The 27,660-nt window shown below is 52.8% G+C and overlaps 1 protein-coding gene across 4 annotated transcripts in view; it reads left to right on the forward strand.

Moving 5' to 3' along the window:
• The window catches only part of SSBP3 (single stranded DNA binding protein 3), a 51,121-nt gene that overhangs the window by 267 nt on the left and 23,194 nt on the right, over nt 1–27,660 (forward strand). For all 4 annotated transcript variants that reach the window (XM_082052387.1, XM_082052386.1, XM_082052389.1 and 1 more), the window contains exons 2-4: nt 106–178; nt 362–423; nt 1,097–1,181. In XM_082052387.1, coding sequence (XP_081908513.1) covers nt 106–178; nt 362–423; nt 1,097–1,181 — 220 coding nt within the window. The remainder of the gene's footprint in view (nt 1–105; nt 179–361; nt 424–1,096; nt 1,182–27,660) is intronic.

Below are 27,660 nucleotides of genomic sequence, written 5' to 3' on the forward strand. Positions count from 1 at the left end.
GCGGCGGCGGCGTGGGGAGCGGGGTGGCGGCGGGGTGGCTTTGTGCGGGGCGGGGGGGGGAACTCCTCCTCTTTTCCCCTGCCGACTCGCCGCTCGCTGTTGTAGGCTGGCGCTGTACGTCTACGAGTACCTGCTGCACGTCGGCGCCCAGAAGTCGGCGCAAACCTTCCTGTCCGAGGTGAGCCCCGCCGCCCCCCGCGCCCTTTGTGCGCCGCCGCACGCACGCCCGCCCTCCATCTTGCGCGGGGCGGCGGCGGCGGCGCCGGGGGGTCGCCGCGCGTGGGGGCCCACGCCCACTCGTGACCACCCACCACCACCCCTTCCCATCCCCCCCTCCCCACCCCCTTCCTCTCGCCCGCAGATCCGGTGGGAGAAGAACATCACTCTGGGCGAGCCCCCCGGTTTCCTGCACTCCTGGTGGTGGTAAGTGCTGGGGGCGGCGCGGGGGGAACCGTCCTGGCGGGTGGGAACATCTCGTGGTGCCCCGTGGCGGGTGGGAACTGCCCGGTAGCCCCGGGCCGCTGGGGGGGGTTTGCACCGGCGGAGCGCGGCCCCATGGGGTAAAGCCTCGGCTAGGGCGTGAGTCAGCAGACCGCCCCGGCTCCGAGCCCCAAGCCGCCCCGCTCCGCACTCCCGCTCCCCGTGGGGTGCCAAGGCGCAGCGGGGCGGCGGAGCCACCCCTGGCCCCGCGGGAGCGGGTGGGCTCCGGGGCGGCGGGCAGGCCTGGCAGCCCTCGTTGGGGCCCAAGGGACCAAGTTGTGGTGGGGCCGCTGGGATCCCCCCGCCCGGGGGATGGCAGGGTGAGGTGGGAGCACTGCTGCCAGGGCTGGAAAAGTCCATGAAGTGTTTGGGTTATTGCCCCTTAAAGGCTATTATTGCCTCTTAAAACACTCAGCATCCCCCATCCTGGGGACAGCACCAGGTCAGGCACTTCCAGAGGTCCAAGTGGCATCATGCATGGCCGGATCTGGCTGGGGTTCCCTCCCTGACCGTGGGTCCAGTGAGGTGGGAAGCTGCTCACCTCCCATGACCCCCCACCTCCCCTCAGTGTATGATCCCTGATGATTAACTGCCTCCTCTCTTGACCACCATGCAGCGTGTTTTGGGACCTTTACTGCGCAGCTCCTGAAAGGCGAGACACTTGTGAACATTCGAGTGAAGCGAAAGCCTTTCATGACTACGTGAGTAACAAGTTTCTAATCCTCACGGTAATTACAGCGTTGGGGAGCTCCAGCTTCTCTGTCGTACCGACAGCCAATGTAACCGACTGGCAAAAGCATGTTTTTTTTAACCAACAATGTTCTGATTTGACTGAACAGTATTTCATAATGTTGCAATTATGTAAATTAGCTCAGATATTTATCTTAAGCACTTAAAGGCGTACAGGCTACTGGTAGAACTAAGCAGTTTTGCATAGTGATGGACATCAAAGTGTTTACTATAGGATGGATGGTGGGATGTTTCATGCTGAGGACACCTCAAAGGGTGGGCGGGGGTTGGATTGTGGAGGGGTAAATCCACAAAATGCCATGGAATGCCTCAATGAATATCTCCTTGCCTTTTGCAAGGCTGGGAGCCTTCTTGGTTGTCTGAGTCCTCCCATGACACCAGCAAGGTGGAGACGTTTGCTCATTGAAGGTGGTGTTGTGGATCCCACTTGGTTGATAGTGTGAATCTCGTCCATTGGTATTTGGACTGTTGTCCAGAGAAGTGTTAGCGTGACCCAGGGATGATGCTCCTGGGGTGGCATGCTGGGGCTGACGTGCTTCCCAAAAAGACACGTCTTGGCGAGAGTGTGTGTTGGCTGTGGTGGGCGATGGGTGGGCTGCCTGCTCCTGTCCCATGCATGTCACCTGCACCTGCAGCGTTGGGAGGAATTTGCATCAAAGGATTAGTCACCTGGCTGCGGGCTTGGACCCCAGTCAAGTGAGTTTAAACCCTGCAGCAGGAGCTGGTTTTGTCTGCTCCTTGGAGTTGATGGTATGGAAACCATTTTTCCTCTCTTCCAAAGCTTCTTGTTGCTTCAGCATGGCTGGGTTGGGCTGTGCGAGGGTTTGCTGGTGAGCAGCACGGGGCGAGCGTCCAGGGACCTCTGTGGTGCTCCGGCATGCCGGTGGTGGACGCAGTGCTCACCCTGGGGCACAGGGGAGCCTGGGCTGGCTGCCAGGCTGCCTCTGCTCTGTGCCCAGGGTGGAAAAATGCCCGTCCTGCCCAGGCACAGGGGAACCAGCTCTGGGTGTTTCCTAGGTGGGGGTTTGTCCATCCGTCTGTCCATCCTTGCGGCCACTCTCTGCATTGCTTGTTTATACTGGGTTGGATTAAGATAGTGAACTCCTAAACTGAGGGTCAGAGCTGGCAACCAGCGGTGCATCTACCAGTGCTTGGCTGGTTGTGGGCAGCTGCTCACTTCCTGGGTGTTTTGGGCCAAATTCTGAGTTTTTTTAGAGCCCAGTTAGGACAGCAAGCTCATCAGGAGCAAGGCTAAGGTATATCTTAGGGCAGCAAAGCCACAGGTGAAGATGGCATTAGCAACCAAGACATGGAAATGCTCCATTCACAGCAGTCTTCTCATCGTGTCTGAGGATTTAGTGTATTTAGAGAAATTAATCTTTTTTTAGCTTGGTAATAATTCTAACAAAAGGCCTGAGTGCATTAGATGATTCACATAAACTTCTTTAATACACGTTGCTTTAAGCTTACAGTAAATAGACACAATCCTGATTGTTTTTAATTCTCGGTGTAATGCAGTTTTGTAACAGCCCCAAGTGCTTTACCTTTTGGGCTTTACTGCCAAGACTCATAAGAAGATGTTTTTTCTCTCTTTTGCTGTGGCTTGGTGGCATTGGTTGTGTTTTCCTGGACATGTTTTGGCCCCAAAACAGGGCTTGTTCTTGTTGTGCCCGATGTGGCCAGTGGTGGATGCTCGCGGTGCAGTCCCTCTCCGAGCCGCAGTGTTTTCCCAGCGCAGCGTGTACTTTACAGGGCGAGGGCCCTACCTGGCGAAAACTTTATTATTCACCAAAGAACTGAATGATAACTGGAAGTATATGAATAGCACCTTGTTTCTTGCCAGCCTTGGTGCTGGGGCGGGCTGGCAGTGCCGGTGAGCGTGGTGGCCGGGCTCGCCGATGGGCACTGGAGCCAGAGCGCAGGTTTTTATCAAGCACCAAACCACACAACCCATCAGCAGTCCGTGGCAGCTAAAATGGGGTATGAGCCCTGAGTGGGACTGGACCAGTGAGTCATGAATCACTTCATATGGTGGTTGTGGTTAAAAATATCCTGATATAAGCCTTGGCCCAGATTGGTAGAGCATCGTATTTACACTTAGCCGACGATGGACAACCTGTGCGCTGCAAGCTCAGTGTTTGCCTAAAACACAGTGTTTATTTACCCAAAAATTATGTATTTACTGTGCTGCTGGAAGCACAAGTTAGGGAGATGCTCTGGGAGCAGCGTGGCGGTGCCAGACCAGCCGGGGTTTGGCATGCTGCTGTCCCGTAGCCGGCACCGGTGGGGTGCTCGCCTAGGAGATGTGTCTGTGGGAGGGAGAGCCGTGCACATCATTAGCGGGATGCTAACGGTGGGGTTTGCATGTTGTGTTATTTCCACTTCACTTCCCAGTGTAGCCGTATGCAAACTATTAGGAGCAGCAGGACAAATCACTGATTTCCCCCTTTGGTTTTTAATATTCAACTCTTTGGTGGGGGTGGAGGGAATGAAATCCAACCTCTTTTCTTTTATTGTGAAGACCCTTGAAAGCTGTAGGCTCTTGCCATGGCTGATAAATGTTGGGTTTTAGCTTTCTCCTGAGGTTTTTTCCTCCTAAGCTGGGACAAAAGGGTGATGGGACTGGGTAGAAAGGTGCTTGTTGGGAAAGGGGTGATGGGAGCGGGGATTCACTGGGCTCAAGTAGGAGGAACACTGAGCCTCTCTTTCCATCCATCTCCAGCACAGCTGTGAGTTTGTTAACACAACTAACAAGTTGTGCTGGTCATTAGTCAGCCTCTCCCACCTGTATCAACAGAGTTTATCCAAGTTAGCAGCACCATGAACACTTGTCAGCTCCTAAAACTCAACCCATAGCCATTGATTTGGGCTCCTCTGCTGGACAGAATCCCGTGGCGAGCCTCCTGGCGTTACGGTGAGCTCCTGGAGCTGGCGGGCTTGCAACAGGATCGCTCAGCATGACAGGGGATTTCAGCCGCCGCGTTATCTGGGAATTGGCCGATGGCTGGTCGCAGTTGAGCATTTCAACGCCGTGAAAGCCAATACAATTTGAGTTAGCAGTGATGACTGCCAGTTTAAATACCGCAGTGAATTTCTGTCAAAGAGCTAATACGTAGAAAGGGGAATTGCAGAAAACTTGATCACCAGAACCACTTCAGTCGATTTTGGCCTCGAGCTACAGAAAATGAACTTAAATCTAGTTGGCTGTTGTTACATACTTTTTTTGTGGTATTGCTCTGCCTGCACAGCCAGCTTGGTGTGTCAATGTGCAGGAGAGAAAAGTCAGAGTAGCCTTTGGCTGCTGGAGACTTTGACTTCATCCTTCTCTTCTATTTCCTCCAGCTCACTCCTGAGAAGGACCCACACTTGGGAGCCTTTGAAATGCTGTTTTCTTTGCAGTGCAAGATGTACGGGAGTGGTGGCTCCAACTTGCCATTAACGGCAAAGCATTGATTTATTACTCTTTTTTTAACTTTGGAAAGCTGCTGCCGTTCTTTCTAAGTGTCATCTGGGAAACGATGGTGTGCTTGGGGCTCGTCCTCCCATCCTGGTTGTCATAGCAGCTTCTGCTCCCTGTGGCCTGTGTAGCCACCTCATGGTGTGGCACCTTGACAAGCAAGATAGCCACATGGGACCCTTCCAGGGAGCAGATGCTCTGCATGCATGAGGGGTTTGGTGTGACTGTTGCCTCTCCCATGCTGTACTGTCGTCTTGCTTCAGGAACAGCAAAGGCTGTGAGACTTCTGTTCCAAGCACCCACAGCTGTGTGGGGCCAGTATGATGGTGGTGGAGGTCTGTGAATAGCTCTGGACTGGTGACAGAGGTCCATGAGTGCTTCTGCAATGGTGGTAGTGGAGGTCCTTGAGTGCCTCTGTGCGTGCATGTGGTGGTGGTGATCTATGAATACCTCTGTGCATGTGGTGGAGGTCCATGAAGACCTCTGTTTTTGTGGTGTAGGTCCATGAATACCTGTGTGCTAGTGGTGGAGATCCGTGAGCGCTTCTCCAGTGGTGGCGGTCCATGAGTGCCTCTGCAATGTGCCCTTTGTAGCCAGTGTATTAGAAACATATTGCGTAAGAGTGCAGACGTTTTTGGGGCAGGTTTGGCACAATGCAGGGACCGGGGTTGGAGACGCCTTTGTGTGGCCCCTGGGAGCCCTCCCGGGCATCACCGGAGCCCTGGGCTTGGTGCTCAGCCCACGGCATGCATGGCTCCAGCCCATCTCTGTGTGGGACCACGTTCCATCTGGGCTCCATCCAGCGCTGCTCTGCAGGGACAGGGTTCCCTGGTAGGTAACCAGAGAGAGGAGTTTCCTTTGGGAGTGGCAGGCTGCCAGGAGCAGCTGCAAAACTCCACATCACTTTAAGAAATTCCCTCCCGGCAGTGTGCTGGGTTTAGCCTTCCCTCCCAGTTTCGGGTACTGGTGCGCCCATCCTGCCTGTAAGCTTGAGTCCCGCAAACCCTGCTTTTGCTGGAGCGCCACACAAAGCTGCATTAGTTTGATTTTGTATTTTAAATGATACTGGCTGTTGCTATGGAGCAACCTCCACTTCTGCCCGGCCGGGACGTTTTGAAGCGGCACCTTTCCCGGGGTGATGCCGATGGAGAAGCTGCCGGCAGGAAACTGGAGGTCAGAGCCCAGAGCTTATGTCTTAGTCTTTGACTGGGGAGCCTAAATATTTATCCTGTTCTGTCCCTAATGAAAACAAATTGTCAACAGTTGTTCAGTAACTGACTAAATTAAAATCTGTAATTAGTCAATTAGATTAAAGAGTTGGCACAACCTGATTGTATCATGCTGGTTAGGTTATTAAGAGAAAGGGTGTGATTTTTAATTACTGAATGCTAATTTTGACAGTTTCAAATGGAAACAGACGTTCCCCCCCACCCCCCTTCACCCCGCCCCGAGTGCCTCTGCAAAAGTAAGGCAGTGGATGGATTTTATGTCAACAAATGGTGTGAAGACGCAAAGTTTCTCCAGCTCCAATCCGGGAGGGGTTTCTCCACAAAAAGCTGGGGGGTGGTATGGGAGGAGAGAGGAGAATTTCTTCAATCCTGGCTGATGATGGGAGGGCAGGTGGGAGTTTGTGCTGTGGGCAGGGGCACCCCTGGGTGCTGGGGCGGGTGTCTGTGTGCTGCCTGGGAATGTCCCGCTCTGCCAGCCTCGTCGCCCGTCTCGGTGTGTGCAGGGCAGCGTGATGTCGCCTTGCATGAACCGATGTGCAGCAATGAGGCGGATCTGAGTATTTTTTTTAATTATTATTTTCTGTGGTTTATTTGTATTTTATTTTTTAATCTCCCCCCAGCGCTGGAGAGGGGCGGGGAGGAGAAGGAGGAGGAAGGCCTTGCGTGGCGAGTGCGGCAGCCCGCGCCATCCCATTGTTTGCCCTGGCGAAGCCGCGGCCACGTGGGCCAGCGCGGTGAGGCCGGCGAGGGGACCCGGCGCGGGGGGCTGTGGGGGGAGCAGCCGCCTCCCTCCCCGGCAGATGCTTGGTCTCTGGACGAGCACAAAGCTCACAGCCCTGCCCTCCCCTGCCTTCCAGGGTCCCTTCCCAGGAACAAAGAGGGCGAGGGGCCACCGGTCGCCATGCCGGGGAGGCCAGCCGGTGGCGGGGGCTGGGGAGGCAGCGGGGAGGTTCGTTAGGTCAGGACGCTATGTATTGGGTACGAGTGAGGCTTTCCTGTTCTCCTGATCGTTTCCTTCCTTACCTTGGAAACTTGGATTTTCTCCTACCTTTTGTTCCCTATTTTTTCTCTCGTAAAGCCGTCCTGGATCTATTGGAAACAGCTGTCCCGGGCAGTGGGCGGGGGGCTCCGGCTCTTTCTCCTCTTTCACCGCACACAAGCCCCCACGGCAGAGCTGGCACCTCCTAAATGGCACTCGGCTGTGCAAAACCCTTGCTGATGGGGTTGGTGCTTTAGAGAGGCACTGGGGGAGCTGATGCAGTGGGTTTTGGTCCCGTTTATCTTTGAGATCCATATAAACGGTGTGGCAGAGGGCAAGGTGCAGCACCTAGGGCAGCTCGTCCCCCCTGGTGCATCCCAGCCCAGTTCTGCCCACGAAGACCACGGAGTGGGATGTGTCCCCCTAAGTGTCACACCCCCACCTCGCCAGCATCCCACTCCTGGGACGGGTTATCAAACTCCTGCTGAGGCTTCTGCTCAGCTCTGACCATGATTGTGTCTGCCCCTTTTATCCCAGCAGCTTGTCCTTCCAAGTCCTGGCCCTGCAGATCCTTTGGGGAGACCCTCCTGGTCTGGGAGGGTCTGGTTGGAGTGGATGCAGTGCTTTCCTGTGGGATGGTGCAGAGCAAAAAATGTCTCCTTGCAAGTAAACAAATACCTCGCCTCTGCCTCGCTTTGGGGTTTTGTGTTTTTTGTAGTGTGTTTTTTTTTTTTTTTTCCCTCTCAAAACTCCTGCTCTTGGCCTCAAGTGTCAGGAGCTGAGCTCAAAGCTGCAGTTCTGCAGTGGGGGGGGGGATTTCCAAAATACGAGGGTGGCTGCTTGTGGTGTGGGCACCACTTCCCACTCATGGTGGGACCCAGCTGCTTGCCCCTGCCACCTCTGTGCGCTGGTCCTTCAGCCTTCCCCTGTGCCTGGCCGGGATGAGAAGGGCACCTGGAGGGCTTTGGGTAAGATTTGGGCATAGACGGGGCATAGCTCCCGCTGCAGAGACACCAGCTTTTCTTTTGTCTCAGGTTTGTGCATTTAAATAATTTTTTTTTTTTTTTTTTTTTTTGAGACAAGGAGAAATACCAGCTCTTCTGCTTGAGTTTAGTGCTGCATGCGTGGAGACTGTTAATATCAGAATTGAGCAAAATGTATATATGCATGTGTATGTCTGCAATTATATCTGTGTAATATGCAGAATTAAGACACATATATGCACATGCCTATATGTTTGGCCTGTGGTTGGGGCAGCAGGGCAGAGCAAAGTGGTGCTTCACACCCGGCCATCAAGTGCTCTCCTCTTGCCTTACTCTTCCTCCTCCGTGGCCATCGCCACCACCACTGATAGCGTTTAGCAAGGTGATTTCCACCTCTGTGATTTCTACCTCCGTGTTCTCTGGGCTGGGCAGGAGGCTGCGGGGTCCGTCTGTCTGTCTGTGTGTGAGGCAGCGCTGCTGCAGCCTGCCACCTCAAGATAAAGTCCAAAGGAAGACCTCTGGCTGTGTCTTAAGCTAACATTTTCTTTTTATTTATTATTTTTTCGATGTTTCTGCATCAACCCTTGAACGTTTGATTTGGTGGCTCTCCTCCCTGGGGTGCAGCGGCTTTCTGTAGTGAAAATGAGTTCTCACCACCCCTCCTGCCTGCCTCAAACAGGGGCTGGGCTGCGGAGGCTTTCCCTCCCATTTTCTCTGGGTTTGGGCTGCATTCCTGCAGCCGTGCAGGGCTGAGCTTGCACCTGTAAGTGGGATGTTTTTAGCTGCAGACTGGAGCGGGGGATGCACGGCAGCGGCTCCGCTTTGCCCCTGAGCGTAACCTGCGCAACACAGCTCGGGCGCTGGCGTCCCATGGTGTTCCTGGAGCCGGTCCCTCCTCCCTGACATGGGTTTTCTCCTGCATCCCCCCTGTCCCAGCTCCCACCCCTGTGCTTGCTGCCATGCCTGGCCCCGCACCCATGGGTGCCCACCGAGGCAAGCAGCTGGCTGGCATCCCCTTCCTCCCAAAAGGGGCTTGTTGCGAGGGTGTTCCAAACTTTGGCTTCACTTATTTATTAATTTCTGGCAACTGTAAGGGGGAAGAGCCCCCCATCACCCCCATGGGCAGGTAGTGGTGCCTGGCTGTGCCCCCTGCCTGCCCCGAGCTGCACTTTGCAGCTCAGTTTCTGTGCTGGGGAGGAGGAGTTGCGAGCTTGGCTTGTTGGGTTTGTGGTTTATTATTATTTTTTTTTTTTAAGTGGAAAAAAAGGCGGTGCATGCCAGGGAAGGGGGCAGGGCGCTTCCTCGCAGCACACCCTGGCTTGGGGGGGGCAGATAAGGCTGCAGCATCTCGCTCAGCTCCACTCCCTGGCCAAAGCCCAGCAGAGCATCCTCCTTGCCCAGCCCTCACTAGGTGCTCATTCCCATTTTTGGCGGGGGTCCTTTAGGGTTAAGGGCAGCTGATGTGGTGCAAGGGCCGCTTGAGCCCCTGCAGCCCCCTTCCCAGGAGTGATGCTGTGGGGAGGAAGAGAAGGGTGAGGTGTTTCCCTCCCCCTCAGCTCCTTTCTTCGGGAGAGCATTGCAGCTGATGAGGTGTAAATCACACCCGGCCTCCCCCCGCCTTCACCTCCCTGCCCTGCAGGCAGACGGGTGGTGGGGTTTGTGGCTGGGAGCAGTGTTGGGGTGACTTTCCATTGCAGCTTCAGTCCCCTTTGCCCCTCTTCTGCATCCCTGTGGCTCTGGGAGGCTGCTGATCTGCCCCTTGGTAATGGAGACCCTTCCGTTGTTGTGGTCTTTCTCGAAACTGAGGGTATAGGTGTGAACGAGGAGGTGGGGCTGGCTTGGAAAAACCCTGTTGGGGCCTGGTTTGAGACAGGGGTTGTCCCCCCCTCCAGAGCACTTGGTCACATTAGGGGGACTTTCAACAGGGGTGTGCTTGGTGGGGTATGGCTGGGGATGGAGATGGGAGCTCACAAGGAAGAAGTTGCTGTTCCATGTTGTGTGTGGACATCTTCAGACCAGCTCAGCAGCTATTTTCCCTGAACAAAAAGAAAAATCAGCTGTTTGTGTTTGGAAGGTTGGTTGGTTGGTTTGTTTGTTTTTTATGGTGGGCATCTCTGTGCTGATGGCACCTGGGTGCTTCATGCCTTTGCCAGTCTTCTCTGGAGAAGAGGTCCAGGTTGGGGCTTCCAGGGCTCGTTTCATCATTAAAAACATATCTACTTGCTTGTTCCAGAGCCCTTCAGGGTGTCGTGGCACGTCCTGACAGCTTGTCTGTCCTTACCTGCAGTCATCAAGGAGTTTTCAACATGACTTATATAAAGCCTTTGTACTTGGATTGCTCCACCATGCTACACAATGGCTTCTTTGTCATCCTGCCAGCTAATTAATTTTAACTTTTACCATTGCTCCAGCATGGTGCAGCATCCGCTTGGTCCATTTGAAGCTAGTCCCCCCACACACCTTAAGTGTTTTCCAAGCAGTTTGACTTGTTGATGTCGAACATGGGAGAAAACAGCTGGCCCTGCTGGTGCTCATCTTCTGGAGAAGGACCTGCCCTCGTGTCGCTGCCAGGGCTGGGGGTGGTGAAGAAAAAGCCATTAGGAGGCACAGGTTTTCTCCAGTGGCTTGTTTCTCCTGGCTGGCAGCTGAAGGTCCCCACAGAGAACATCCTCTGATGAAAATAACAGGCTCTCGCTCCCCGTCCGGTGATTGGCACCATGTGCATCTCGCAGCCGGAGGTGAAAGCCTTGGCTGCATCTTCAGGACAAAAGCCTTCGCGCTTGGGAACGTACGCACGCTGGGGCATGACGATTTGTTTCTGGAGGGTCAGTTTCTTGTTCTGTTGTGTGCTGGAAACCAGGTGTTTTTCCCTTGCATCCTCTGAGCAAACATCTGCAGCCCCGACTCTGGGTACCACCACAGCATCCCTGGCGTGGGGGGGAGCTCGTGGCTTGTACCCCCCGGGATGCTCACAGGGGAGCCAAGCATCTGCCTGGAGAAGGACCCAGAGGGATGTGACACCAGCTGGGTGTCCCCAGGCTGGTGGGGTGGGCCGAGCCAGGCTTTTGTCTTTCCTGGGGAGGAGGGATGGAGGCTGCCACATGCATAAACATCAACCAAATTTGCAGCAATGGGATGTGTGTGAGCAGTGCTGCGGCAGAGGGGGGTTACCCTCCGCTTGGGGTGGGGACGGTGGCAGGTCAGGGAATATGGAATTGCTGCCTTTGTGTTTAATCTGGTTATAAGGACGGCTATTAGAGATAATGAATTTTGCCTGTCCCCACCGTTGTAATACAAGAACCCAACTGTCTTTCAACACCGCGAAGGTCACTCCTCTTTATTTCTGGTTGTAAATTTTGCTGGTTACAGATGTTTGGGGTTGACGGACATGGCTAATTAATTTTCTCCTGCCAGCAGGTTGGCAAGGTGCAGGGGTGCCGGTACTGGGCAAGGTCGGAGGGCAGGACCAGAGCAGCTCCTTGGTGTGGTGGCCCAGCCATGAGCCCATGTCACCACAGCCCCAGGGCAAAGTGGGGCTGTGTTGGCAGGAACCCTTGCACCTCTCTTTATGATGATTTTGGAGCGGGCTGGGGAGAAGATGGCTTTGGGAGAAAATTCCCATCTTTCTGTCCTCATTTGAGGGGAGCTGAGCAGGAATCATCACACTTGCTGTCCTCACACCAACCTGAGGGTTAGAAGGGGGATGCAAAAAGAGGAACGCCCTAAATTTTTGCGATCAAACATCTTTTGCACCAGTGCCGGCAGAGAGGCTTTTTCTTTCCCCAAGAGATTTCGGTGGAGGGAACAACAATGGTGCGTTGGGTGGCAGAGCCGATACCCCACACTGAATTAGCACCCGGGGGGGTGGCAGCCCCTTTCGCGGGGACTGATTCGCTTCCCGGTGCTGACCCCGCGGGCAGGAGCCGGCTGCCCGCGCTGCCTGCGCGCTCGGAGGGCAGCACGTGCTGCTGAGCCTCCATGGCCCCGCTCCCCCCGCACCTGATTTATGCCGCTCCACATTTTCTCCTCATTTCCATGCCTCTTTCTCCCCTCCCTATTTTTTTTTTCCCCCCCTGTGCTGTCTGTGCATCGCCTTGCTGCCTTTTTTTTTTTTTTCCTCCTTATTGCTTGCAGGCCTCCCCGTTGTCCCAGAAAGCTGCAATATTTGGGGCTTCCTGCTTGTGTGCACTCAAAATGGGCTTTAATCCTCCCAGAGGAAGGGACCATGGTCCACATCAGCCTGCTGGAACATGGTTCCTCGGTGGTGAGGGGGGTATTTTTATTTTATCGTGCATCCCTGTTGTGGATGCTCCTGGCCTTTGGTTGCAGGCAAACAGGCGGGGTGGCCGCGGGCGCCCATTGCCTCCATCCCAACATTGCTGCTGGGTTGGGCACAGCACCGGCCATCTGTCCCCTCCTGCGCAGCACCGGCCTGCCGGCTGCTCACCACGGCAGTAGGGCTTGCCCGGCGTCTGCGAGGGCTTGTATCTAAAAATAAAATAAAAAAAAAAAAAAGGAAAAAAAGTTCTGGTTTTGCTTTGTTTGTCCCCATTTCATATGCATAACCCGACTTTTTGTTGGCTTCCCCCCCCCTGCTGCCGTGCCAGGCACATCGAAAGTTTGCTGGGTCTCGCGTGCGTGTGCAGATGCCGAATAATTTTATTAGCTGCCTGGAAGGGAGCCAGCACGGCGTGCATCGCGCGGGAGGCGGCTACTGGGGCGCCTGGTTTTTTATTTCCCTTTCCCAGCCACCCCCCCTTTGCCTTTGCTGGTCTCCTGCAGGTTGCATCATTGGCGTTACCCTTTTGTTTATTTATTTATAAATATATTTTTTTTTTTTTTATTTTTTTTTTTTTTGCTCCTTAAAGGGTTAAAAACGATGGGGAAGTTCAGCTAGCACTTGCAAGATATGGTTGCCTTAGCAACAGGCCTCCTAATCTGGTAGGTGACCTGAGAGACTGTGGAAGATGCAGGGGTTGGTTTGGCATTTCATTATTTCATGAGGCTGCGGCTCTCCAGCTGGTTCCCTTCCCAGCGCCGCCGCCGCGGCTGCTCCCTCCGCCACCGCCCCCGGCATTCCTTGGCAAAGCACTGGCCTGGTCCACTCCCTGGGTGCTGGGGGGTCCTGGGAGCTGGTGCCCAGGGAGAGGGAAAGGGCTTTTCACAGCCCAGGTGATAATTATTCAATTTTGGGGTTGCAAAGATGATTTCCTGCTTTGCCTTCCCTCCTTCTGAAGGATTTGCAGTGGTGGCCTGGTGAAATAATGCCTGTGTCCCTCAGGAGCTAGAGATGCTCTTGTTGGCACTTCCAAAACCTGAATTTTTGGGTCTTTGCTGCTCTGTTGGGGTGAAGCCCAGCAACGGGGCTCTCATGCGAGGAGCTGGGGCTCAAGCAACTAACTGATGGGGCACGAGTAGGGCAGCGCAGGTCCATGGTGGTTGGAAGAGGTGGTAGAGATGAGGTGCAGGGGTCCAGGCAGTGTTTTGGGGAAGGAGGGTGGGTTTGGGAGAAGAGCACCAGCATTATTCCAGCTGCTTCAGTCCAGGTGAACTCAACCAGCACGTGCACACCTACAGGTGGACCAACATCTCAGAGTTTTGGTGTGTTAGCCATGGCTGCCTTCTCTTTTTTTCTTTTTTTTCTTGGAGACATCCTCAAGCTGGTGTTTCCCAGCGCGCTCTCTTTTCCCTCGCTGTGATGACCACCCTGGGCGAAGTGTTGGTGAGTGCCCACCGCTCCTTGCCAGCAGTGGGGCTGTCTAAATTAAGAAACTGCATCAGAAAACTTCCCTGCCAAATATTTGACCTTGCCGAATCTCTGTGTGCTGGGTGCTCAGGCTCTTCTGCCTGTGCAGTCCTGTATGGGATTCTGATGAGTGCCTGTTCCACCCGACAGCACCCATTGGCACCAAACCCCCGCAGCCTGGTCCAAACCATCACTGAGCTCTTTGCTGGGATGACCAAGCCGCTCTGTGTGCTCAAAACGGGGATGTTTTCCTCCTGGCCATACAATGCAAAGTGGTTACAGTGTACAGCACTGCCCCTGGCATCTCACCATGGCGAGGAGACCCCCAGGGAAGGGACATGTCTGAGGGACAGGGGCCAAGCTCCCTATGGGTACCAACGGCATAAAGGGGCCAGGAGCATCCCATTCTCGTAGATCTCAGCAGTGCAGACCTCTTTTGTTTTTCCCCCTCTCACTGTCACGGGATGGCAGCTGCCTGCGGACGCTGGGGAGAGCTGCCTTTGTTTATCCACCTCTCTGGCAGAGCGAGTGCGGGGATGCTCTTGGATCGAGGTGTCGATCTGTCATCTCCCAGGTTTTATGCATCCCCAGACAAGAAATCAGTGGCACAAAGCGCAGACTTTTTTTGTTACTTATCACCGAGCTCTGTGCGGAGCACGGCTGCTGAAAGCAATCTGGTGTCTGCGATGCCCAGATTTATGGTTTCCCAGCCTCATTTCTAGGTGTTGGCTTCCACTGGGAAGCAAAAGCCTGGTTTGAGCCATTGGTGTAGGACGAGACGACTGTGGTGTGCTGCAGCATCGGACCTGAGCAGGTCTGGTACCTCAGCTGGCAAATGCTCTGAGAGCCCGTCACTGCCCCGAGTGGGACAGCATCTCCCTTGCTCCATCTGTGGAGACAGGAGGACCGATGTCCCAGGGAGGTGAAACTCGGCTTGGCTTTCAGGTGTTCTCCCCTCAGGACACATTTCTCCAAACCTCCAGCTGTCTCAATGGGGTGGCAAAGGCAGAAGCAGTCCCTTGGCAAGCCGGGGATGAACCATCAATAGAGCAGAATTCCTATAAAGCCATTTTTTTGATTGCTTGATTCTTCTTTTTTTTCCCCTGCCCCATGTCTGCTTTGTGAGGCTTCTTCATGAGGATTTTGGGTGGTCAGCCAATTCCCAAGGGATGGACAGACAGACAAACTGCCGATCATCCAGCACACACTGTCCGTCTGCAGAGCACCGTGCTCTGCCTGCCAGGGGCTCCTGCACCTCAAGCGCAACATTATACGTGCTGTTGCATTTTTGGTGGGTTTTTTTGTTTGTTTTGTTTTGGGGTTTTTTTGTTTTCTTTTAAAGAAAATCAAAATTCCCAGGAAAAATTTAAAAAAAACACACGCCGTCTCCCCCCCGCCTCCGCCCTGCCGAGAAGCGGCTCTGCGATGGCGGCTGGAAAGCGAAGCCGTAAGTGTTGAGGGTGCCATCTGCTCCGTTTGGATGGCAGGAGCGGCTGGAGCTGGCAGGGAGGGGGAGCAGTGCCTGCTGGGGTAGAGATGGGGTCCCCCCACCCTGTATCCCCCCACCTGGCAGCTCAGTGGTGCTGGAGGGAGGTTTGACGTCCAGGCTGATTCTAGTAGGAGTTGTCCCATGGAGGTGGATCCCCTGGAGGGTCTGCAGCCCCCTCCTGTGCGCTTCAGAGGAAGAGGTGCCTGGGTCACCCTCAAGATGAGGATGGTCAAGGGGTGGGATGAGTCATGTGGAAGGGAATGGGCACGTTTTGGCTTCTTTTTTTAGGTGTTTGCAGCTTCACTATTTGCTTGAGTTGGTAGGACATGCTGGCAGCTGGGTGGTCTGCAGCATGGGACGCACCTCATGGGGACCCACCATCCTGGGCCATGGGTGTGAGGGCAACTCAGTGTGACACATCTGGCCCTTCTGAAGAAGATACCAAAGGAAAACTCCCTCTCTAATAAGATGAAATTTTAGGCCGTCTCTCAAAAGAAACAAAGGTGTTTAGTTGTGAGTTTGGTTCAGGAGTATCTCTGGGTTCCTACACAGGTTCCTCCTGGCTCTTTGACTGGGGCCACTGGACCGGTTGGGTTTCCCTCTACTTTATGTGGTCTTTACAAAACTGGTATTTTTATTTGAGACCTTCCTGTGGCCACAGAAGCCTGAGCTTGCTCCCTCCAAAGGCAGCTGTGCTGGGGGCTTTGCCTGCCCAGGGAGGCTTACACTGGGTTATAGGAGCTTGTGTTGTTCTTTACAGGGTCATCAAGAGATGATCATCCTCAAAACGTCTAATAACCCAACCCGGGAGCTCAGTTTTGATTGCAGGTATGGCAACTGTGTGGCAGTCAGCCATAAATTGCCCTTTGGCTTTGCTCCACCGCCAGTGACTTTGATGTATATGTGTAATTTTTTTTTTTTTTGTATATTAAGGAAGGTGCTCAGAGGTGGGGGACTCGAAACAGGTACCTGGTGCATTCCCCCTCTTCCCATGCAAAATATGGTTGCTTCTCTTCTCCTGCCTTTACTGACGATAGACAAGGGGATCTTTGGAGCCCCAGGGCAACCCCGTGGAGGTTACATTCATAAGATGTGTCCTCCTCACCAAAGCCCAGCATCTGGGAAGCGCTGCTGCCGTGCTGGCTCTCCAGAGGTGCCTGCCGCTGTTAGCCGTCCCACCTCGCCGGGTGCTAATTGCAAGTGGCTCGAGGCTCGGTGCTTCGGTGGCTACCCCTGAGCCGAGCGCTCAGAAATTCGGTAATTGGGCTGGAACAATTATTTTTGGCTTTTGCAGAGGGGAAGGCTATAAATAATCACCCTGCGAGCTTGTGCGGTGACTTTGCAGCCTGCATGAGGGGGGTGTGTTGGGTTTTGTTGTCTTTTTTTTTTTTTTTCCCCCCTGCTGTCCGGCTGGCTTTTTATTGGCAGCTGAGAGTAGGGGACTTATCTGCAGAAAATGCAATTTGAGTTGATTAAAGAAACTCCTGCCATTGGCCCGAGCTGCCAAACTTTCTGCAGAAACGGTTACACTTTCTGAGAAACCGCCTCGGGGACCTGCAGGGCTGCAGCCTGGCCCCGGGGCGGTGGTGGTGGAGACAGGGAGGAGGAGGAGGAGGAGGGCTGCCCAGGCTTGGGGAAGGAAAACAAAGTGGAAAACAAAGGATGTTGGTCTCCGTGGTGTGGCTCGTGGTGTTGCTCGGAGGAGGACATGCCGAAAAGAGGTGTGGTGGTGGGCACATTTCTGTGTTTGTACCTCCTCGATGGCAGCAGCTTGCAGAGCCTTCAGTCCAAAGGTTTTTGGTCATTATGGAGCTGGGTTTTAGCCAGGGACTGATCTAGAGGTGAAAGCTTCTACATCCTGGCACTCACCCCGGTAGCTTCTCCGTCACCCATCCCAGCGCCCTTGAGAGCCAAATCCCAACAGCCTTTAGCAGAAGCAAACAGCATCTAGCTGCACCTTCTTTTGTAAGCCCTCTGTCGCATCTAAAATAAATTTGCATCTAAATTGACAGGCTGGTTTTAAAGTCTTCTGGCTATATATCGTTTAAAGGCCCAGGCTTTTGTTGTGGGTGGGCATGGGGCATCATCCCCACTCGCGCAGGGTGCCGGCATGGAGCAGTCCCAGGGTGGAGGTGAGAGATGCACGGCGTGACTGTTTACAGAGAAACAGAAACTTAGTTTTTCTGTTTTTTGTTGTTGTTGTTAAACATTATTGAAAGGATTGAGACTTATTGACAGGTTGGTGGCTGAGGATGGCTGGTGCTTGGAGGATGACGGGCTGGGCGTCCCTCTGGGGATGCTGCTCTGTGCTGGGCTGTACCTTGGGGCCCGTGTGATGCCCTGGGTTTGCAGGAGCGCATCCTGCATCTCTCCTTGCCCACTGGCAATTAAAACACATCCCCATCATATGTACAGGGTGCCAAAACCAACAGCTGTAAGGTATCTATGTCCTTGAGTGTGTCGCTTTGGCAAGTATGCCCATTGGTGCCTGGCTTTGGGGAGCATCGCTGGGGCTGGAGCCGGCGCCTGCACGAGGGACCATAAAAACGAGCGTATCGGGAAAGGCTGTGTAGAGCAGAGCATCTCCTAAGCAGTCTCACCGTGGCAGCTTTCCTTCGTCATCCATTATTTATTTGTTTCTCTGCAAAACAAATTCGCTCCTCAGCACTGATTCTGATGACAGTGCTTATTTTACAAAAGAGGTAAAAGGAACTGGGTTTGTTCCCGGTCTAAAAGACTTTTAACAAAAAGGTGCGTTTCCCTGCTGCACGCTTCTGTGGCCCGTTTCGATGTCAGTGAGATAAATCTGCAGGTTTTTAGGGTGGTGATGTAAATTTTGGAGTCTCAAACACTGAAATATCAAGGGATGTTCTTCCCTGGAGTCTGGTGCTGTTGAACAGCATCTTCCTGGGACCCACAAGGGTGTTTGCGGTGGCTGGACCAGGGGCCTGAGATGCTGGACTCACCTCGTAGCTCACAGCTGAGTGTTTCTCAAGGGAACAGCCATATGTGCAAGGAAGAGGGACTTTATCGGGTGCGTTTCCTCCCTGTGCGCACTGTTGGAGGGCAGCTCTGCTTCATGAGCACTGCAATAAATTCACGCTTGGGATTTAGGGCCAGTGGAGTGGTTTTTGCAGGGTTATCAGGGATGTCCTTGGTCACACCAGCAGCCGAACCAGCTCTGCTTTGCTTGCGCCAAACAAGCCAGAGCTGGAGCGGTGGGCTGAGCACCGGGCCGGGAAGTTTGGAGGGAGGAGACGGCGCGTTGGAGCCACGTTCGTCAGGATGGAAATAACTGTCAGCTCCATTCAATCTGTCGCCTTGTTCCCAGGGGACAATTGCAAAACAGGATTACTGGTACTTAAAAATTCATAGAAAACGTTTCTTATCACAACGTCATAATTGTTATGACTCAGAAGAGTAGAATTGCCATTTTCCTGTGCCTTTTTCTCCCCCCTCACTTTTGTTGCATAGCGAGTCCCTAGCTGCAGCTGTGGAATCATAAAAATAAAAAAGAAAAAGAAAAAAAAAGACCAAACCAGGGCGATGCTTTATTTTATGCTAACTGCTGCATTTGACTTGAAAATGATGTCCCACTGGGTCTCGTGGTCAGCATATTACGGCGTGATGGATGGCTGTCAGAGTGGCGGTGGCTGGCAGATTGCGATGGGTGGAGGAGAACAGATGCCCAGTGACTTCAGGGGCTTTAGCAGAGCCCAGGACTGAAGACTGGAAAACAAAAGCAGATGGGAGGGCTCTGCTTGAGCTAACTATTCTTCTCTGGCCGCATGTTCGGGAGGAAGGCTTGTTGGGCGGCCACGTCCCTTCTGTGCGGTGCCTCCGCGGTGAGCTTGGCTGGCCGAAGAAGCCACGGGTGAGCCCTGCTTGACCGGAGGCCTGAGCCTACGTGCAAACCCTCACTGCAGGTCTCTAAAGCCCAGCCTTTCCCCGCCCTGCAGAAGAACAGCTTGCTTTTATAGAGTTTGTGCTCCGTTTGATGGTTCCTGTTAACCCTTGGCCCTGCTGATGAATTCGAGAGGAGAGCCAGGCAGGCTTTGGTGGTTACCCTTTTGGAGAGTGCCTACTGGGACATTTTGCATTCTGTATTGTGTTTGTCTTTGGATTTGTGCAGGACCATGTGAGTTCAAGCCATGCTGGTGGAAGGAGGAGAGCAAGTCTTCTCCACAAGAGCCTGTTTTGAATAAAGCCCTTTGCGGGCTGCTCTGCAACCCCTCGTTTGCTCTATGTCCCATCTCTCCTGCAAACTTTCTATCCCTGAACACGACTTAAAAAAATCCTGCCTTACCCTTTTTCTCTGCTCACATCTGTCAATCCTCGTCTTTTATCCCTTCTCTCTCCTCCCGCTCCTCCGATCCATCCAGACCCGGGCAGGCGGCTGCTGTATTCCCAGCTGGCATTTGCCGGGGATTGCAGGGTTAATGGCAAAATTAAATTTCTCTGGTGTTTTTAAATTAATTGAATCATCAGCATGGGTAACGAGAAATAGTGGTACCGTAATGTATTTGATATGGGTCTTCAAGTCAGCGTTTGCAAAATCTAGAGCACTAGATCTTGGTGGAAGCGGTGGCTAACTGATAGATTGCAGTTACATCCACAGTACAAAGGCTCCTGCTATGTCTTAAAATGTTCGGGTCATAAAGTTGAGTTGGTTTATGATACAGCCATTTTCCCTGCATGCTTCCCACGGTGCTCCTCAATCGTACTGGGAAAAACCCTGCAGTTGGCAGGAGCCAGCGGTGCTCCCGGCTTCTCCCTCTGGGGAGCCACCAAACCTGTGTTGGGTGGCAGAGCAGCATCAGGGTTTTGTTCCCAGGACTTTCTGAGGTTTCTTCTGCTGGCAGAAGCAGTGGTGGGGGAAAGCATCCCTTTTACTCAAAGAAAACAGCATGGTGCCTCGTGGTGGACGGTGGCACAGCGATGGGTTCCCTCTTTGCCAGTGCTAACAGAGTGCTGGTGTTAATTGAAAAGGGGAAAAAAATAACCAAGCAACCGAGAAAAAAAACAAAAACACACCAAAAAACTTTCAGTTTATGTGTTGTGGAGCTGCTTGCAGGTTTCCACCCACACACAGTTCCTGCAGCCTGGGACTCCCTCTCGCTCTCTTCTTGCTCCAGAGAACACAGTGGTATAGATGCCCCCCCCTTGGCAGAATGGCCTTCACAGCCAAAATCTCTTGATATGAATAGTGATCTTTGAATTTAACTCTGCTTTGCTCAGTTGTTATTGTCCATGCTGGTGTTGTGGAGCATGAGCATGCTGCAGGACCAGGGCTGGCTTTGGGGACAGGGTTTTCGGGGGGACACCAGAAAACTTCAGTGCTGAACAGCTTGGTCTAGTGCATTAGTTTAAATTTTGTGTGTTGATCGCTCTCTTACAACAGCACGTGGTGGCAGAAGAACCAAACTTGCTTATTATTTCTGCTAGTTATGTCTCTAATGAGGTGAGACGTACCATATGTTGTCCGTACCGAGGGAGCGCCGCAGGTGGGGCCGGGGCCGGACAAGTGGCTAGATGTTACATGGAAGAGCCTCAAACTGCTCTTCCATCTCGGGGATCCAAAATGTCACCCGATCCGGCTGTTCCATGGTCACACCGGAGCCATTGAACCAGCAGCAGCACCTTCTTGGCATTAATCTGTTCTTGTCTTCTCCAACTCGTGGCAGGTTTTTTCTACCATTCCTCCTTCCCTCTTCTTACGCCCAACAAGTTTTTGCTCTAAAAGAGCGTGATTTTGGGACTGAGTCCAGATGTGTGGCTCCGGTGCCTCCTTGCAGGAGAAACAGCACTGACCACGATCTGAGCAGCCCAGGCTGTCTGCTTGGAGCAGGAGTTTGAAACTAAACCTTATCACGGTAAAGAAATATTTATTGGCGAGTCCTGAACTTAATTTGAACAGGACTCTGCTGTTCAAACAATTGTTGGAGCCATAAACCAGAAGCCCTTAATTATGGCTAATTATTTTCTGCGGTGAATCTATATGCAAGCTCATCAGCGTGAGGTCTCCTCTGAAATGCACCAGTTGCGTGTTCAGGCATCATCCAGCCTGAATGTCCCTAATAAAATCAGAGGCAGGAGTGTTGCTGCTGGCCCGACTGCCTGACCAGGCAGGAGCCTGCCTGCCTGCAGGTTTTTTAAAATTGGGGGATTGGGGCGCAGGGTGTGGGAACCTGGAGGCTCCCCCAGGCAGGCGACTGGGGACCTGAGAGCAGGCAAGAGAGCAAGACAGGAGCTGTTTGGGACGTGGACTTTAAACTCTCTGGCATTTCGGGTTTGTTTAAAAACCAGTTAGGTAAATATTTGTGAAGCAGTTGGGATCCGGCTGCGGTGCTGCAGCTGGGCAGGCTGGTCTCCAGCCTCCCGTTGTCCCCATCCTTCCCAGGGCAGGACACACAGCCGTCCCCAGCCCTGTCTAGGAGGTGGCAGGGGCAACATGGGGCACCTGACATCGTCACAAACGCCTCATTTCCCCAGGGTTTGGGTGTCTAGAGGTCTGTCCCTTGGGACGTATCAGTGTGATGCTTCAGTGGGATGTATTTGAAGGACGAGTTTCCTGGTGAAGCTGTGCTCTGCATCCCAGGGATGTCCCTTCTCTGCCACCTGGGGCACTTTTGGGGGTTGGTGGTGGCCTTGTCTGCCAAACCTGGTGCCCTGTGCACCCCTCCAGGAGGGCGGCTGCTGGGGGGTGTCCCATTGGGGACCCACGGTGCTGAGGTGGGTAGGACCTGGCAGCGATGTGGCTGGCTACCACCACTGGCTCAGGAGGATGGCATGGCCAGGATGGCATGGCAAGGGTGTCGTGGTGAGGATGGCATGGCCGGGATGGCACAGCACGGGGGGAGCGGTCCGGGCTGCCTGTACACAGCAGCTGTCAGTGCTGCTGCCTGCGCCCGCCCGGCCCCAGCCTCTTCCTCATGGCACAGATGGTTTTAACACTTTCGTGGGCTTTTTTTTTTTTCTATAATTAACTCTTGTTTGCAAGTGGGAAGACACTTCTTTCCTTTTGGCAGAGCCATCCAACTCTCCTCGATGGTGCGCTTTTTTAAAGCCATCACGTATCTATCCCTCAACTGCAGTCTGTTGTTTTTACCAGGCTCTTTCATGGCTCTGAGCTGCCCCCCCTTTTTTTGTTTCCCCCCCTTGCTCTTGCCCGGAGGTAAAATCCGCAGGGATTGCAGGCAGAGGAGGCCCCAGCTCCAGGAGGGGAGTTAATGAATCCGGCCAAGGCGATACAAAAGCCAGTGCCGGGGAGGAGGGGGGGAAGATGGAGGGGCCCCTTCCCTGCACCGGGAGCCCTTGGAAACCCCCCTGGCTTTGTGCGGCTTAGCGGGGTGCTGCCTGCACAAAAGCCCCTCATCCCTGATGTTGCTTCCATGCCGTGGCCAGGAAGGATTTTCTCAGGAGGGGCTGTCACCTACCGAAATTCCGGTGGGCGCAGGGGGGGCTGCTGTGGTGGGTGCCCCATCGCTCCCTCTGGGACAGGAGGAGGGAGAAACTCCATAGACCACCAGAGCTTCGCCAACACGGGGGGCTGCAAGGTGGGCATCATGCTGAGGATGTGGGGCTCCTCTCCAGCTTGTACTGAGGCTTAGAAAAGTTCAAGTGCTGTGGGGCATCCTCTGCATTTTAGGGAGCTCAAGGTCTGCCTGTGGCTCCCCATGGGTTTTGGGGGTGTTTTGCTCCAAGAGAGACAAAGGGCAGTGGCCATCAGAGCTGCAGGTTGCGGGATGCTCAGCTTTGGGAACCGAGGACGGTTCACCACAGGGATGGGGACACAACCTGGTACCCATGGGCATGTTACTGGTGGAGAGGATGGTGTCACTGAGACTCAGACGCACTGACTGTGTCCCTGGGCATGCAGGAGCCACGCATTGGGGTGCTGTGAGAGTGACTGACTGCGGGGAATATGGATATCAAATGGTAGATGTGGAAAAAAAAATAAAAAGCCCATCAGGAAGTTCCCATCAGCAGTTCACGGCCATGACCATCGTACCCGTCCCCTCCCTTGACTCATCGTCCCCGTCCATCCCTCGGACTCTGCCCACACGCTCTGTAACCAGGTTTTCCTGGTGCTGCCAGTCTAAACAAGACCTTGTGGTGATGCTCGGTGCTCTCACGTCTCTCCCTCCCCCCTCGGCTGTCTGAAAGCCTGGGGCTAATTTTTTTCTTTTTTTTCTTGTTCTCAAGACTTTAAGTTTTCCTGCCTCACGTACTAGTTTATTGCTGGGTCAGGGGGCAGGGGTTTGCATGCTGGTTTTATAAGGTCTCTCCAGAGCTGGCTTCAAAAAGCTCCCAGTTCATAAATGGGGGGTTTGTATTAACTGCCTTATTTTGACAGGGAGAGGTGCTCTTAGAAGTGAAATAATTAATGTTTTGTAAGCTTTAAGGGTAACACAGCTTGGAGTTTCATCTAACCAAACCTCTCTCTAAGCATGCCAAAAAAGCAACTAATTTAAAAAAAAAACAACACATTTTTATCAGAAATCCTCTTGTAGCCCGTTTTGTACCTTGTGAGGTTGCTCCTTGAGTTATACAGCTCCACAGGGACTTTTCCACAGAGAAGCCCCATGGCTCAGCTGTGCCCGACCCGCCACTGCCAGTGGTGCCAAAGCAATCTGGAGAGCTGGCGTTAAGGTAAATAAAACTTGGGGCCACTTTAGAGCGGTGTTTCCTACCCCAGATAGGGGTAGGCAAGAAAAAGCAGGGCTGGAAGCAAGATAGCATGGTAGATTCCCTCTTGTCCCATGGATATACACCTTTTCTCCTTCTCTAGAACATGCCAAAATATTTAAAATGCTCTGGAAATTAAACTTTGCCCGCTCACCATCCTTCTCTTGAAAAATCCTAAACCACCAGGGAAGATCTGTGCCTCCTCTGAGCTACCTTAGCCCTTGCCTTTTGCTGGGTGTGGAGAAAACTCTCAGTTCTTGAGAAGGGTGCTGAATTACATGCTGGCTTATGTCAGATTTACTCCTCCTGTCCTTTGCTCTAGCTGTTCTATTAATTTTCAAATGCCTCGAGCAATTGCCGGACCTGGGAAACAGTATTTTTGGGGTCAGCACCCAGAAATAACTGCAGTCTTTAAACACTGCTGTTAAAAAAGAGGGAGGAAATGGACATGGGGGCTGTGCTCACCTGGGTTTAAAGAGTATTTTTAGTGTGAATAATAAGAAACTGCATGCATGGTCTGTTGGGGGGCTGCTGCAGGGAAGCGTCTCTCAGGGGGCTGTGGGGAAGCTCGCATCCTTTCTGCCCTCATACATTGCTTTTGAGATCCAAAGTGCTGCTCCCAGGGGATAAGGGGTGCGAAGGGGCAGCAGTGGGTGCTTCCCGGGGGCAGATTTGGGATGCGAGGGCTCCATATGGCTGGAAGGGATTAGCCCAGAGGATTAAATGAGCAGAAAGGAGGGGAAAGTTGCTGCAATCCACTCCCCCCTCCCCAAAACCCCTCATCTCTGACCCCTGGCAGATGTGCAGGGGTGATTTCTGGGGATGTTTAGCACTGCTTTGGCTTTAACTGTGCCCCCAGAGCTTGTCATAGGGATACAGGATGCTCCGCAATCCTGGTCCTAGGTGGTAAAAGCTGCATGGATGCAGGATGCTCTGCAGCTCCGTACCTGGGCAGCACTTACGTGTAAAGTGCCACATGGAGGGCAGAATATTTTGATAATTCTTAAAACATCACCCTGGAAATGGTTGGAATCATGCTGAGACACTGTGGCTTTTCTCCATGCACACCAGCGAGGGCATCACTCAATTGCAAAACCATCTCGTGTGGGACTGGGGTTTGTGGACGGCTTTCCTCATGATGCCACGATGTTGCTGTCCCAGCAAAGGCTCATCAAGGGCTGGGTTGACTCTCGGAGCATGACCACAGCCCCACAAAGGACTTCCAAGCCCTTACTTGCTGCCGGGGATGCATCGAGCGTTCAGAAACCTGGTGGGCTCGCCATGGCGATGTTCCCAGGAGAGTGGGTGCTATAGGATGGGTGCTGGGGAGGGCAAAACCCCATAGCCAGCATTGATACCAAATACAGGAGTCCCCAAAATTGACAATAAGTCCATCCATCCTGGTTAATTTAGAGCTCTGACAGGCTGCCGTGGCTCTGGCCGCGGCAGTGCCAGCTGCTCCTGTGCAAAGTCCCCATCCGCCTCACCAGGGTTTATACAAGGTGCCGGACTTTGTACCCCGCCCAGCAAGTCACAGCCCTTTTTTAAATCAGCTGCCGCCTCCGCCTTGATTTAAGGCATTTCCATCCCTCCACAAGCATACTTAATAGAAAATGCTGTGCAGAGAAGATGCTATGAAGCATCCTCAGACATGAACAAAGACACTTTTGTTAAAAATCACGATTTTTTTGTTGTTGTTGTTAACTTGCCACTTTGTTAGAGGAGAGGACTTGGTTCAGTATTTTTTAAATTATTATTACCTTTTTTTTTTTTTTTTTTTAAAGCTCGTTGTGGAAAAACTTTACTCTTCATAGATCAGCAGGCACATCCGTCAGGGGCTGCTGCGAGCAGGGACGGATGCACGACTGCCTCTATAGGTACACAAAACCCATTCGAACGCCTGCGAAAGGTTACGGCAGCGCTTGAAAAAGCGCCGCCGTAACCTTTCGCAGGCGTTCGAATGGGCTTTGTGTTATTACATGGAGATGGTGGCCATCAGCATCGTGTTGGGGATGGGCAGATGGTGTTCACCTGCTCCGGACCAACTTCTTTCGCCCTTTGCCTTTGGTGTCGGGGAATAATACCAGGGCAGCTGCTAGCAGTAAAATAGGCTTAAGCAAATGGGATATTTTGGCATTCAAGTGCATGACAAGAATGGGAGTATTTGCATTAATTCCCTCCTCTCTTTCCCCTGCGGCGGGAGGTGATGGAGAAAATGGGGATGTTTTCCCGTGGGACAGAGACGGGTCCTGGTCCTCTCTGGGTGGACCCAGGGGCGAAGCGCTGGATGCTGTTTTGGGGTGTTGTTGCTCCATCCCACAGCATCCTGCTGCCCAAACAATGGAAATGGGTGTTTTTCCAGGGAGGTCACAGTGTTTCCCATTGCATTGCAAAGGCAGGTGCCAGGAGGGTCTCACCCCCTTCCCTGGATCCAGAGGGTGGTTATGTATGAGGTATCACTCTCCCCATCCAGACTTGCACCTCATTTTGTGTTATTGTTACTGCAAACAGCAAGCGGTGGGATCGGCTAGCTGAAACACGTGGTGGCAAAAATGAAAAAAGAGAAACAAATCTGCACCCATCTCTAATGGTGAAATCGCTGCTGGGCGGTGGATGCCTCTAGGGTGTTTTGCGGCGTGCCGGCCAGCTGATGGGATTGGCAATATCCTCGTTAGTTGTTAGTAAATCCTTTGGACAAGTTTAAACTATATTTTTTCAAATGCACATGGTGCAGTGGCACATTGTTTTTCTAAAGCCATGGATTATATCTAATTTTTTTTCCTCTTTTAAATTAGATTACCAGTTTAAATCTAGCTTTTCTTATAACCTCTTCCAAAATTCACTTGGCAATTTCAATCTGGAGGAAGGCAGAATGCAGAGGAGCAGTGATTTGTACAGGCGCTGGGAAGCAGAAATCGGGCTGCCAGCCTACCTTGCACCTCATTACCAATTTATTACTATTGTTTTTGAGAGGGAGGCAGTATTTTTCCTTAATCTGGGCTTTTCAAAGGCTGGTAAAGGAGGGGACTTGATTTTGGCCGTGGCAGGGGTGGAAGGCAAGCTGGTGCATGTACCAAAAAGCATCAAACCACGCAACCCCACGTAATTACACCCTGATGGCAGCGGTGCAAAACTTAGGGGCATCATGGGGAGCAAACACCCATCTGTTTTAATCGTCACAACTTCGCAGAAAACTCCTGTCAAATTAACCTCTCCCGGCAGCTTTGCTTGCTGGGACTATTTCCCTTTTGGTTTTAAAAATAGTAATAATTTTTAAAAATCTGAAATGAACTTGTAAGCTTTGCATTAAGCTTGTGTAGGTACTTCGGGAGCGAAGTGTCTGGTGTGGGTGAAAATCCATCTTTATGGTGTGAGGAGCTGCACAGCGGTGCTGGCCGGGTGGCCCTCCGTGCAGCCGAGCATCCTGTGCTGATAGATGAGTGGTAGATTAATAGTCCTAAGCAATTGCATTATCTAATGAAAAATTTATATAATTATTTTATATAACTGTTTTGGCAGGTACAACCCTGAAATGGGTGGTATTGATTGCTGGAAAAGAGCCTGCCCTGTCTGTTGCTAGAATTATTAGAGGAGAATTGATAGTAATTAATACCTGTCTATTTACAGCATTTTCCAGGCTGCTAATTGCAGCAGATCCATTTGGACTGTTTGGTGTGGGCCAGATGTGGGACTTGTGCTGGGGATGGGGGATTTCAGGGATGCCCATGGCAAAACTTCCCTAAAAACCAGGCATGGGGTGCATCTGTGCACCAACTGTGTGGCGTGAAGCACCGGAGCACTCTGCTCTGCAAAGCCCTTCCTAAGTCAGGGGAAGCACTAGCAGTAAGCCTGGCTTAAC

The sequence above is a fragment of the Streptopelia decaocto genome (assembly GCF_964273445.1).
Source record: "Streptopelia decaocto genome assembly, chromosome: 5".
In the NCBI taxonomy this organism is placed as follows: domain Eukaryota; kingdom Metazoa; phylum Chordata; class Aves; order Columbiformes; family Columbidae; genus Streptopelia; species Streptopelia decaocto.